This window comes from Sarcophilus harrisii, chromosome 3 (genome assembly GCF_902635505.1).
Source record: "Sarcophilus harrisii chromosome 3, mSarHar1.11, whole genome shotgun sequence".
Classification (NCBI taxonomy): domain Eukaryota; kingdom Metazoa; phylum Chordata; class Mammalia; order Dasyuromorphia; family Dasyuridae; genus Sarcophilus; species Sarcophilus harrisii.
In genome coordinates this window covers 25,245,071-25,258,701 of record NC_045428.1, presented here as the reverse complement: position 1 = coordinate 25,258,701, position 13,631 = coordinate 25,245,071, and the positions used below count along the sequence as shown (strand labels likewise).

At 38.0% G+C, this 13,631-nt stretch overlaps 1 protein-coding gene across 1 annotated transcript in view; it reads left to right on the top strand.

The window, feature by feature from the left end:
* Positions 1–13,631, top strand: part of WDR49 (WD repeat domain 49) — a 138,285-nt gene that overhangs the window by 49,028 nt on the left and 75,626 nt on the right. The window contains exon 6 of the mRNA XM_031961115.1: positions 5,959–6,192. Coding sequence (XP_031816975.1) covers positions 5,959–6,192 — 234 coding nt within the window. The remainder of the gene's footprint in view (positions 1–5,958; positions 6,193–13,631) is intronic.

Below are 13,631 nucleotides of genomic sequence, written 5' to 3'. Positions count from 1 at the left end.
AAAAAAAAAAACCAAAATCAAAGCTCCTACATCCAAAGTCTCCAAGTAAAATAAGAATTGGTCTTAGGTCATGGAAGACCTCAAAAGTGATTTTGGAAGTCAATTAAAAGAGGTAAAGGAGAAATTGGGAAGAGAAATGAGAATGATAGAAAAGGAAATACAAGAAGCTAATGGAAGAACACCTTAAAAAGTGAAATTGGGCAAATGAAAAGAGGTGCAAAAGTTTACTGAAGAAATTACTAAAAAATGAGATTTGATCAAATAGAAGCTAATAATTTTGTAAGAAATCTAGAAACAATAAAACAAAACCAAAATAATGGGAAAAAGAAAAAATAATATGAAATATCTCATTGGAAAAAACAACTGTCTTGGAAAGAGAATTAAAAAATTATTGGTCTACCTGAAAGTCGTGATTAAAAAAGAGCCTGTACATCATCTTTCAAGAGATTATCAAGGAAAACTGTCTTGATGTTCTAGAACCAGAGGGCAAAATAGAAATTGAAAGCCACTTATTACTTACTGAAAGAGATCCCCAGATGAAAACTCCCAGAAATATTATAGTCAAATTCTAGAACTTCCAGACTGAGAAAAAATATTTCAAACATCCAGAAAGAATCAATTCGAGTATAGTGGAGCCACGAGCAGAATAGCAGAAAATTCAACAGCTTCCATATTAGAGGATCAGAGGGCTTGGAATATGATATTCCAGAGAGCAATGGAGCTAAGATTACAACAAAAATCATCTACCCAGTAAAACTGAGTATAATCCCTCAGGGGGAAATGTGAATATTTAGCAAAATATAGGAATTTCAAATATAAGTGATGAAAAGAAAAGATCTGAATTAAAAATTGACTTTAAATACAGATCTTGGTAAAAGGATAAGAGAGTGATCAGGAAAGGGAACTCATAGAGACTTATTAAGGTTTATCTGCTCATATTCTTACATGGGAGGAGATACTTGTAACTCATTAGAACTTTCTCATTATTAGGGAAGTTAGAAGCAATATATATAGATATATGAAAGAAATGAGTTGAATATGAAGGAATAATATATAAAAATAAAATTAAGGGGAGTGAGGGGGCGTGAGGGAGGGAGCGAGGGAGGGAGCAGGGCGGAGCGAGGGAGGGAGTGAGGGGGAGCAAGGGAGGATGCAAGGAAGGGAGCAAGGGAAAAAGGGAGGGAGAGAGAGATGGAGAGAAGGAGGGAGAGAGAGATGGAGGGAGGGATAGAGGGACAGAAGGGGCGAGGAAGAGAGAGCGAGAGAGAGAGAGAGGGAAAGAAGGGGCAAGGAAGGGAGGGAGTGAGGGAGTAAGCAAGGGAGCGAGGGAGAGAGGGAGGGAGGGAGAAAGAGAGAGAGGGAAGGAAGGAACAAGGAGGGGAGGGAACGAGGGAGGGAGCGAGGGAAGGAGCAAGGGAGAGAGAAGGAGGAGAGAGGAGGAGAGGTGGAGAGAGGGAGAGGGGAGAGGAGGGAGCAAGGGAGGGAGCAAGGGGGAGAGCAAACAAGGGAGGGAGCAAGGGAGAGAATGAGGGAGGGAGGGAACAAGACAGGGAGGGAGAGAAAGAAGGAGGGAGGAAGGGAGGGAGAGAGGGAAGGTGGAAGAGAGTGAGGGAGGGAGTGAGGAAGAGAGCGAGGGAGGAAATGTGGGAGAGAGTGAGGGAGAGAGCGAGAGAGGGAGGGAGCTAGGGAGGGAGGAAGGGAGGGAGGGAAAGAGAGAAGGAAGGAGGAAGAGAGGGATTGAGAGAGGGAGAGAGGGAGGGAGCAAGGAGGGTAGCGCACAGGGGAGTGAGCAGGAGCATGCGGGGGAGAGAGGAAGGGAGGTAGGGAGCAAGGAAGAGAGCGAGGGAGGGAACGTGGGAGAGAGTGAGGGAGAGAGTGAGAGAGGGAGGGAGCTAGGCAGGGAGCAAGTGTGTGGAAGCGTGCAGGGAAGTGAGCAGTAGCGTGGGGAAGAGAGGAAGGGAGGTAGGGAGCGAGGGCGGGAGTGAGGAAGAGAGTGAGGGAAGGAGCGAGGAAGAGAGTGAGGCAGGGAGTGAGGGTCGGAGCCATGGAGGGAGCGAGAGAGGGAGAGAAGGAGAGTGAGGGAGGGAGCTAAGGGGAGCGAAAAAAATTGGAGCAAGTTTCTCTGATGAAGACCTCATTTTTCAAGTGTATATGGAACTGAGTCAAATTTATATAAAAACCATCTTCTACAATTGATGTGATCAAAGGATATGAATAGTTCTCAGATGAGAATCAAACTACTTATAGAATAAAAAAGAAAAAAAATGCTCTCACTATTGATTGGAGAACTGTAAATTAAAACAATACTGAGGTATCACCTCATACCTATTAGATTGATTAATGGGCCAGAAGGGAGAAATGAAAAATGTTGAATAGAAACTGAGGAAAAGATATTAATGCATCATTGGTGAAATTTAAAGTGATTTAGCCACTTTGGAGAGTACTTTGGAACTATGCTCAAAGGGCTATAAAATTATGAATACCTTTTGATCTAACAATACCATTATATACAATATCATATATGCCCAGGCATATATCCCAAAAGAGATTTAAAAAGTGTAAAGACCTATGTGTACAAAAGTACTTCTAGAAGCAATTTTCTCAAAGCAAAAATTTGGAAATTGAGGGAATCACCATTCAATTGAGGAATGTCTTGAATAAATTGTAAGGTGTGATTCTGATGGAATATTATTGTTCTATGGGAAATGATGAGCAGGACCTCTCAGGAAAACTTGGAAAATCCTCCTTGAACTCATGCAAAGCTCACTGTACTGTGTAAAATATAAGAGCAATGTTGTGGGATGATTGGCTGTGAATGACTTTGCAATTCTCAACAATACAATGATCCAAGACTACTCTGAAAGACTTATGATAAAAAATGCTATTATACCTAGAGGAAGAACTGAATGTGTGTGAATAAAGACTGAAGCATACTTTTAACTTTATTTTTCTTGAGGGATTTTTTGGGAGGAGGAGGGGGGATATATTTTCTTTTGTAACATGACTTTTATGAAAAGTTTGCTTCTCAATGGGGGTGGGATGTATAGGAAGGAAGGGAGAAAAATCTGTAACTCGAAGTTTTAAAGACAAATGTTTAAAATTGTTTTATATGTAACTGGGAAAAATAAAATGTAAAACAGAAATGTTTGACAAAAAAGAGAAAGAGAATTGTCATGTTCAGAATGAGGGAGGGGGAAGTCTCACTGTAGTCTCTTCTGTTGACAAAACTTTTGGAAAATCACATCCTATTTTGTGTTCAACATTTATGAAAAACTTTGGCAAACTGGATAGAGTCCCAAGGATGGCAACAAAGGATGGTGCAGGACTTTCAGACCCTGAAATAGGATGATTGATTAAAGAAATCAGAGTCATCTATCCTTGAGGAGAGATGCCTCAGGGTGAGTTTAGCTTCCTTTAAATATTTGAAAAGCTGCCATGGCAAAGAAATATTAGACTTGCTTTGCTTGACCACAGGGGGTGAAACCTGGAGTACTGGGTGGAAGTCAGAGAGAGAAAAATTACTTCTAAGTGTAAGGTAAAACTTTCTACCAATCAGAGCTTTGCAAAAGCAGATTGGAAGGCAGTTGTTTCTCCCTTAGTAGAGGATTTTAGAAAAAAAGCTGAATGACCAATTTTTAGGACTCTTTTAAAGGGCATCCTTAGTTTGGTATGAAGATACCCTCTACATTCCCTTCCAAATAAAACACTACCATTTTTATAGCACTTTTAGATCTGCAAAATTTTGACATATGTCATAAGTTGAGCTTCTGGTAAGCAAACTATTATTACCATCTCCATTTTACAGATGATAAAAAACAGGCTTAGAGAGATTATTACTTGCCTAAGGTCATATAACTAACAAGTATCTGGGCAGAATTTAAATTTAGATTCTAAATTCACCTGTCTATTCATTATACCATCTAGGGTTCCATGCTATTATGATTCTTATGGATGGGCACCGCTTGAATAATTAGTTTCCCATCTTGTGATCTTCAAGACCTACTTGCCTCAGGAACATAGCTTTGGATGCATTTCTACTGATTATCTCCTTGTCTGTAAATCTTTCATCCTCATCTCTGTCTACTAGCTTTCCTGACTTTTTTTTTTCAAGCATCCACTAGAGTTGTATCTTCTGCAAGAAGCCTTTCCCCACTGTCCTTAATCTTAGTGCTTTCATTCCAAGATTACTATCATTTCCATCTGTATATATTTTGTTAATTCATTGTTCTTCATGTTGTCTCCCCATTAGACTTAATTCCTTGAGAATTCAGTTTTGCTTTTCTTTGTATTCTAAGTGCTTAGCACAGTGCCTAGAATTTAATGTTTATAATAATGTTTAATAAGAAATGCTTAATACATAATAGTGGACTGGCTCTTTGGTCCAAATTAACTTTTTTCTGTTTTTTTTTTTCATACAATATTCTACCATCTGTATCTGGACTTCTGCACAGCCTGTCTCACAATGTCTGGAATGTATTCCCTCTTTACCTTAGAATATTTAGTTTCCTTCAAAGCTCATCTTACATGCAAAGTAAAGTTTTTTTTTTTCCTAACAACCCCCCTCCCATTAGTGCCCATCACCTCAAGTTGTCTTGTATTACTTTGTACATCCCCATATGTCTAAGGGTTCTTTTCCCAGTAGGAAAGGGAGGATTTGAGAATGGGTTCTGTTTCACATCTTAATCCATATGTTCAGAGTCCTAATGCCTATAGCATAATACTTGGAACAGAGGAAGTGCTTAATGAATGCTTGTTAATTGACTGATGTCCAGATCAGCAAAAGATTTGTGATTTTTTTCAGTTTGGGGAAATTCCAGTATGGAAACCTTCTCTTTCTCATTAATCAAACCCCTTGATGATTTAAAGAAGTCCTAGAAAGATGCCCAAGATGCATAGAGATAAAATAATTTTCTTATGTGCATATGAAAATTTAAGTGTTATAGGTAGAATTAGAATCCAGGTTTTTATCCTTTCTGCTATTGCTAATTCTATACTTGTTCCATGTCTATCTGAAGCATAATTTGTTTTAAGGGAAAGAGTCCTGATGTGAACTGGCCAGTATCTTAGATAGAAGGAAGGAGGGATCAGATAAGTGAAAGCCCAATATTTAAATCAATCAATCAAATAGTACTAATCAAGTACTTCCTGTGTTCCATGCACTGTGCTTGGTGGCAGGGATATAATGAAAACTTTTAGTGGAATGTAAGCAAGCTCCTTGATGGAGGAGACTGTTTCATCCTTGTTTTTGTAGTCCCAGTTCTTTAGCACAGCGGGTAACCCTAAACTTGACTCTAGTTTTGACCTAAATTTGATTCTAATTTTGACCTTCACTTAAACATTTTACATATGTTAACAAGCGTTGACTTGAATCAAATTTGGTGAACTAGAAAGGACCGTCTTTTTAAAGAAAAGGCTATATTTATAATACATGTAATACACTTACAGGCAGGGATTTTTTCATTTGTGGGTCCCAAACAACATAGTTGTTTTTTTTAAGCATATAGCATATTATCCATTGCTAAATAGGTATGGCAGAAAGAAAGGCTATATTTGGAATAAAAAAACCTGGATCTAAGGTCCATATCTATTATTAAATTCACTTCTTTAGATTCTAGTTTCCTTAACTATGTAATAATAGGAATGGACTAGATGATCTCTCAAGTTTCTTCTACTTCTAGCTGAATAAGCCCATGGTCTTAAGCTTTTAACAAGTCTTTGTTGTTAGTTCAATACCAGTAGTAGAAAATACTGAGGGTACATATTTATTATGACTGTAAGTTGCAGAGAAGGTCCATTGATAGAAGAATTATCGTTATCAAGAGTTCTCTATGTTGGTAAAATCAGTTTCATACTCTTTCCCTATCCATGGTACTATAGAATGGATTGGGATGATGGATTGTTGTCAGTTCAGTGACCTGGTAATTATTTTTCACTATTCTTTTCTCACTGTTCATCTAGGTGTTGAGACTCTGGGATATCCAACATCAGCTCTCTATTCAAAGGATGACTTGTCCTTTTACAAAGAGTCAAGAGTTCAAATGTCTCTTCCACTTTGATGAAGCTCACGGTCGGCTTTTTATTGCCTTCAATAACCAGCTAACATTTTTGGTGATGAAAAATGAGACCAGCAAAAAGGTCACAAGTCATGAAAAACCAGTCACTTGTGTGCTATACAACTCAGTCTTCAAGCAGGTAATAGTGCTTTTCTCTCTCTTTCTCTTTCTTTTTCTATCTATCTGTGTGTGTGTGTGTGTGTGTGTATCCCAAGCCGTAAGGGACTTAAAAGAGATGGTTAGACATATTGGAAAAACCACTGTATTTAGTTATAGGGAGAAAAATTACATGGGTTCAATTCCAGGCTCTGCTTCTAGAAAAGTGACAATGGGCAAGTCATAAGGTCCTTGAGTTTCAAGGGCTTTACTGGTAAAAAGAGAAAAAAAAGAATCAATCAATAGAAATGTAATAAGCACCTACTGTGTGCCAGTTGCTATTCTAGGTACTGATTATACAAAGATAAAGGTGAAATAGGTTTCACCTTAGAGGAGATTATATTCTATTTGAGAAGACACTATATGTGTGTATGTATATACATACACACACACACACACATATATGATGTATACATACATATACAATAAATAATTGCGGGATTATTTTGAAGGAAGAGTGGAAAATAATACATGGGATGAAGAAATGAACTCATCACATAATACAAACCTGATAGAGTTGTGAGGATAAAATGAGATAATATCTGTAAAGCATTTTGCAAATATTTTTTTGGGGGGGAGGGAACAGTTCTTTGGATGTGCAAATTCACAGGTAACTCCTTATGAGGAAACTATTTTTAGACAAAAGACTTGTCTGCACTTGATGGTCTTAGAGAGTTGCTTGAGGGCACTGAAAAGTTAAATGACTCACCCAGGATCACTTAGCCAATATTGTTCTTTCTTTGGAAAGAAAGGGTTTGAACTTAACTTTGATTCCAAGTCAACTTTCTCTACTTCATTACATTTTTAAAAAATGCTTTTGTGATTTATTTTAAAATTTAATTCAAATTATTTTATTCTGAGCTTAAGAAATAAGACAATCATTTTCATAACCAAATAGACTAGAAAATAGTTTCTGAAACTGGCATGAAATTGCAATTCTATTATATACAACTTGCCATTCTTTTTAATATATAATAAAATTATCATGTAATAAGATTTTGAAACATCATGCGACTGCCTCCTCTCTTTCTTCTCTTCCTCCACCTCCTCTACTTTTTCTCCTTCTCCTACTTTAAGTAATAATATTAATAGACAATTATATAGCACTTTATTGTTTTAAAAGCATTTTTATCCATTTATCTATTCCATTACTAAGTGCTATGTAAATACTAGTGACTATTATTAAAGAATTCAAGTCTCTAAGTTGCTGTAAGGCCATTTTTAAGCTCAGGGAGATGGGGATGAAGAAAAGCAATGGGAATTATGGGAAAGAAATTCTTAAATGCAAGTTTGCTGTCCTGTGATGGTGTCTGCATTCAGCTGGATGTAGGTAGTGACTTGCCTTTCGGCAAATACTCACACCAGCACTGATATAATTACTTAAAAACTATGGCAGCAAAAGGAAAACAACCCAAAGTGAAATGTACCAAACTTCTCTGTCTTCCCAGCTTATCTGACTATTGCCCAGTTACAAGCAAGATCTGGCTCTCAAACGTCCTTTTATGGGTACCACACTACTGCATCCGGAGGAAGGCAACCTCTGAAATATGCATGTGCCATAATTAGCTAGGATCTATTCTCCTGGCATATTTCACACAAGTGGCTCCCAGTGGCAGAGCTGGGTGCATTCCTAATAAAATGATGCAGTTAAATGCAACGCCACTTGGTATGCAGCCTGAGAGCTGTTTGTCTTCCCAGCACTTTAATGGTGCACTGCAGCCTTTGGTACTCGGGCGTTACCTGCATCTCAATGAAGAAGCAGTGATGCTAGAGAGAGGGAAGTGCCTCAGTGATGGACTTTTGTGAGGAGGGCACAGAAGTAAAGCTTTCCTTTGCTGATGGAAAGAAAACTCAGGAAGGGGACAATGGAGCTAGATCATAGGGCAATTCAAGGAGTTGCAGAGAACAGTAATAGGACCCCTTTTGCTTTAAAGCAGAAAGTTATTCCTGGTCTGACTGCAGCAGCAAAGCAAGAGCTAGGCACAAAACAAATATCCAGCGTGTAGGCAATTAAATTAGGAAATTGTCCCCCCTCCCATTGATTTTTCTGCAAAAGCCTTGGAGCTTGTGTGGAAATGAGCATTTTGGTGAAAGCACAAGCTGTAGAATGTCATGTTGCCTCTAATGAGGCGTTTGTCACGTAGGTTTCAAATGCTGTTTTCCTTTCATACCAGGAGATAAAAAATCTTTTCAGAATCAATCTATTCTGAGTTCCATCTGCAGGGATCCGTTTCATTGCAAATGTTTTGTTGAACTTCGGGTAAGCAACTTGTTAATTTACCTCCCCAGTGGCCACCAGGACATGTATATTTTCTCAATAATAAACACTGTGCTAATTGAGATCTGCAAAGGTGTGAAAGGGGACAGAGGCTGAGACAGTCGGGCATCTGATGGATTAATTGATCAATCGGCTTCAAGCTACAATGGCCTTCCATGAGATAATATTGGACAGTGAGACATAACAGCTATAGGCAGAGCTGTAGCTAGTGATGTTGTAACACAGGACAAAAAAGTTAAAACAATAACAATAAAACCACTGTGGGGAATGGGGAGCATCCATAGCAAAAAGAGACAGTCCAATCAAGGGGGCAATTGTACTGAGCAATGGTAGGGAGGGATGATCGCCAATTGGCGATAGAGATAAGGATAGGCTCTGAGATCAATGAATCAAGCTACCAGCAGGACTTTAGAAAGTCCTAAAGGAATATAAAAGGAATCTTTTATAAGCACTATACAAGTATTGGGGATATATACATATTATAAATACATATGCGTATATAGACACAGAAACAAACATACATATACACACATATGAAAGGAAATAGAGAGTTGGAAGTTGGTAGCTGACTAGTCCACAATCCATACATGAAAACAAAATTCCCACTAATGTATCTAACAAGTGATTATCCACTTTCCCAAATAAAAATGTTATAGAGATGATCAGATTATATAGTAATGTGATATAGTGAAGGGATATGGGAAGAGTGAATAAGGGAATATGGGAAGAGAGAACCACCTCCCCCCTTCCTGGAGCAAAGCCACATTTGTTCTGTATTTCAGGCTAACATACTTTCTAGCCATTTCTAAACCCGCTGTTTGCATTCTGGTTGTCCTCATCCTTCTCTCCCTACAAGCTGGACCACTGGCTTCTGGGACTCTGGGCTCTTATATGTGAGCCTTTGACCTATCTGGTCTGGAGCCCAAGTTACCACACACTATAGCTATTTCTATATTCATGTGAACCTTTTCTATGTTCTTCCAACTTTATATATTGTCTTCCCTTTAGAATATAACCTTTTTGGAGCAGGGTCTGCCTTGTTTGCTTGTACTTATATCTTTAGTGTTTATTTAGCACAGTACTTAGTACATAGTAAACACATAATCTTTCCTTTCTTCCTTCTTCTCTTCCTTTTTCCCTCCCCCTCTCTTCCTTCTCTCCTTTCTCCTCCCTCTCTCCCTTCTTACTTCCCTTTTCCCTCTACCTTCTTTTCTTCCTTATTCTTCCATTCCTTTCTCTCTTCCTCCTTTCCCTCCTCCCTCCCTCTCTCTTCTGATATTCCCTTCCTTCCTTCCTTCCTTCTTTCCTTCCTTTCCTCCTCCTCTCTTTCCTTCTTTCCTTTCTTCCCTCCTCTTCCTCTCTCTCTCTCCCTCCCTTACTTTTCCCTCTCCCTCTTTGTCTACTTGCTTTCCTTCCTTTCCTTCCTTTCTTCCTTTCTTTTCTCCCTTCCTCTTTCCCTCTCTCTATCCCTGCTTTCTTCCATTCCTTCCCTCTCTCCTTCCTTCCCTCTATTTCTTCCTCCCTCCTTCCTTCTCTCTCTCCTTCCTCCTTCCCTTCCTCCCTCCCTTTCTTCCTCTCTCCCTTCCTTCTTCCCTTCCTCCCTTTCTCCCATTCTCCCTCCCTTTCTTCCTCCCTCTCTCCCTCCCTTTCTTTTTCCCTCTCTCCCTCTTTTCCTTCCTTCCTTCTTTCCTTCCTCCATCCTCCCTCTCTCCGTTACTTCCCTCTCTACCTCTTTGTCTACCTGCTTCCCTTCCCTTTCTTTCTCCTTCCTTTCTTCTTTCCCTTCCTTCCCTCTCTCCCTCTTTGCTTCCCTCCTTCTTTCCTTCCTTCTATCCTTCCTCTCTCTCTCCTTCCTTCATCCCTTATTTCTATACTTAAAATAAGAAAACAAATAAGTAGGTGTAAACAATTAATATCTAATCAATGAGGTATGAGAGACATAACAATGTAGTGGTTAAAGAGTCAGCCCGGAAGACCTGGGTTCAAGTTTTTCCTATGACAAATCCTGGCTGTGTGACTGTGCATTTCATAACCTTTCCCTCAGGTTACATTTTACCCTTTTTAATGACTTTTCTTCCCCTTTATTCTAGATTCTTTATTCTAGATTAAGAAGCAACATAGAATGATGAATAGAGGGTTGGAGTTGAAAAAAAAAACACCTTCGGTTCAAATCTTGCCTCTAATGTTTACTAGTACATTTTAATATGTTTTAGGGAGCTCTCTCAGACTATAAACTATTCTAAATTGTAATTTGATAGTGGAAGAAATCACAGGCACTTAATGTGTTGAGCTTCCATTTCAAGACTTGCCTGTGATATTAATTATAACTAGATTCATTTCAGCTGTATTTAACTGTTGGGATGAGGAGTGGGTAGAAGAATGTGTGTGATTTAACTCGGGCCCCTAGAGATTACTTCTGAAAAGAGCAGAGTCAAGGGCTACAAGTATAACAGATAGCTTTCTGACAGCATTTAGCATGTGTGAATGAAAAGCCCCAAATGCCTATCTTTGTCATCAAAAATCATTTCATATTTGTTGAATTATTTTGCCTTTTAATCATTTAACTATTTCCTTCCCTTGCTTTCGGACCTTTACAGATCTAAGCTTTTGAGAATTGTAGATTCACAGAATGTCAAAGTAGATTGCCCCTTCTCTCTTAAATCTTCAATCTCTCCCTCTTTATTGGCTCCTTTCTGCTGCCCACAAACACATCCATGTCTCTCTATCCAAAATTAAAAACAAAAAACTTTGACCATTCCTGCAAGCTGTTGCCTCATATTTTTCTTAGCTAAATGTCTTGTAGCACATATTTATGTACGTGTATATGTGTATACATATATATATATACACACACACATACATACATCCACATATATGTATATATGTTTGTTTGTTGTCCAGTGATTTTAATTGGGTATGATCCTTTGTGATTCCCATTTGGGATTTTATTGGTAAAGATATTGCAGTAGTTTGTCATTTCCTTCTCTACTTCATTTTACAGCTAAACATACTGAAACAAAGAGGGCTAAGTGACTTATTTAAAGTCACACAGCTAGTAAGTGCCTGAGGCTAACTTCTCTTAGGCTGAATCTTCCTGACTCCAGGCCCAAGCTTTAGCCCCTCTGCCATTTCACCTATGTCTATAATAAAACATGCATATATGTTCATTTCTATGTATACACACATGGGGGCACACACATATGTGTGTATATGTATATGTATAAATATAAATATTGTATATATATATATATTGTATGTATGGATGTGTGTATATATATAGATATAGATATAGATATATATCTAGCTATATAGATAGATATATATCTATATCTGATATTGGGAAGAATCAATCTCTATATCTATATATATAAAACAGCAAAAAATCACCACATTGACTATATTTGAGAACGTGAAGAAATGTTTCTTCATGGTCCAAAAACAGGACCAATTCATTCTTTATTAATAGTGTGTTTGTATAACTTCCTTTTTACTTGTTTTACAATTTATAGTTTTGAAGCTTTCCAACTTTTATCATCTTTTTCCAGTATATAATACATGTGAGGTGAAACCTCTGAATTATTTTGATTTGCATTTTTATTATTCATTCTAGGGCATTTTTATATGGTTGTTAAACATTTGCATTTCTTTTGAAAACATTGTGTCTCTCATGAGGCAGCTTAAAAAGAGTATGATGGCAGAAATCATATTTAGAAATGTAAAAGACCTTTGATATAATGTAGGTATTTATTTAACAAATAATTATCCACTGTCTACTATGTGCCAGGCACTGTGTAGGGACTTTTGATGCAAAGATGAAAATGAATCCTTCCTGACCACAAGGAGCTTATATTCTAGGGGTGCAGGAATAGGAGGGGGAAATGGTATACATACAGATAAGTAAATACAAAATAAATATCATTAATCAATAAACATTTATTAAGCATCTATTATGTACTAGACCTGTGCTAAGCATTGGGGATACAGAGGCACAAAAATCCCTGCCTTCAAGGAACTTACAGTCCAATGGGTAGAGAATATGCAAACAAATAGGTACAAATAAAATATAGACACGATAAGCAGAAAATAACCGAGAAAAGACAATAGAATAAAGAGGAGGTAGAGAAGGCTTCCTGTAGAAAGTGGGATTTTAGCTGAAACTTAAAAGGAAGCCAGAGAGGTCAGTAGGTGGAATCGAGAGAGCATTCTAAATAAGGGGAAAGCCAGAGAAAATGCTGAGAGCTGAGATATATATATTTTTTTAATTTATAGAATGGCTGGGAGTTAATGATATGGGGAGAGAAAGGTACTAACAATGGGAAGAATCAAGAATGGTGTTATGCAAAATATGGATTTAATTTAAGCCTTGAGTACAGTTGGGGATTCCAACTCCTTTCTGTCTGCAAAGGAGAAAACTTGTCCACTTAATAAGTAGAATAGCTGCTCTTTGAACTCTGGTTTTCTGTCTTTAATTCTAGGGACCCAGCTCTGCAAAATACCAAGTGCATTATTCTGCTCCTTTCTTCACCACAGTGCCCAGTAAGGAGGAATTCAATAAATCCTTGTGACCTGATTGATTGAATTTCTCACTCCTGGCTTTCCCCCCTCTCTCATCCCCATCAGTGTTCTTCAGTCTTCTCTTTTGCTTGAATATTTTTTTATATTTTCTCTCTACTGCAGGATTTTTTTTTTCAAAACACCTTGCCTGTAGACTTTATTATTTCATTTTGGACCCCAGTGAGTATTCATCACAATCACTGCACTGAGCATAGTCAAACAAAACAATCCATCTATTATTTTCCTTCCTCTTTTCTTTATTTCCAGATAGAATTGTTCCCTTACACCTTCCTGTAAAGAAAAGTATAGGAAACCCTTAGGAATCTTCTGCAAAGGAGCCACATTTCTTTTTTAGCTTTTTTCTGCACTGGAAAAGCTTGCTCTTGCAGCTACAGCAGCCAAATGAGCTGTTGGGGAAAGGATGAGGAAACACCTGGCTGGCATTAACAGCTGAAAACCTCCATCAGAGTAGTTCACTTGCCCTGGAGACTGTTCTAATGAGCCAACTTTGAGTCAGATTCTTAAAGAAGACTTTTTTTTTTGGTGGGGGGGGGGGAATTGAGAGATACTCAGATGTTCATAAAAAATAG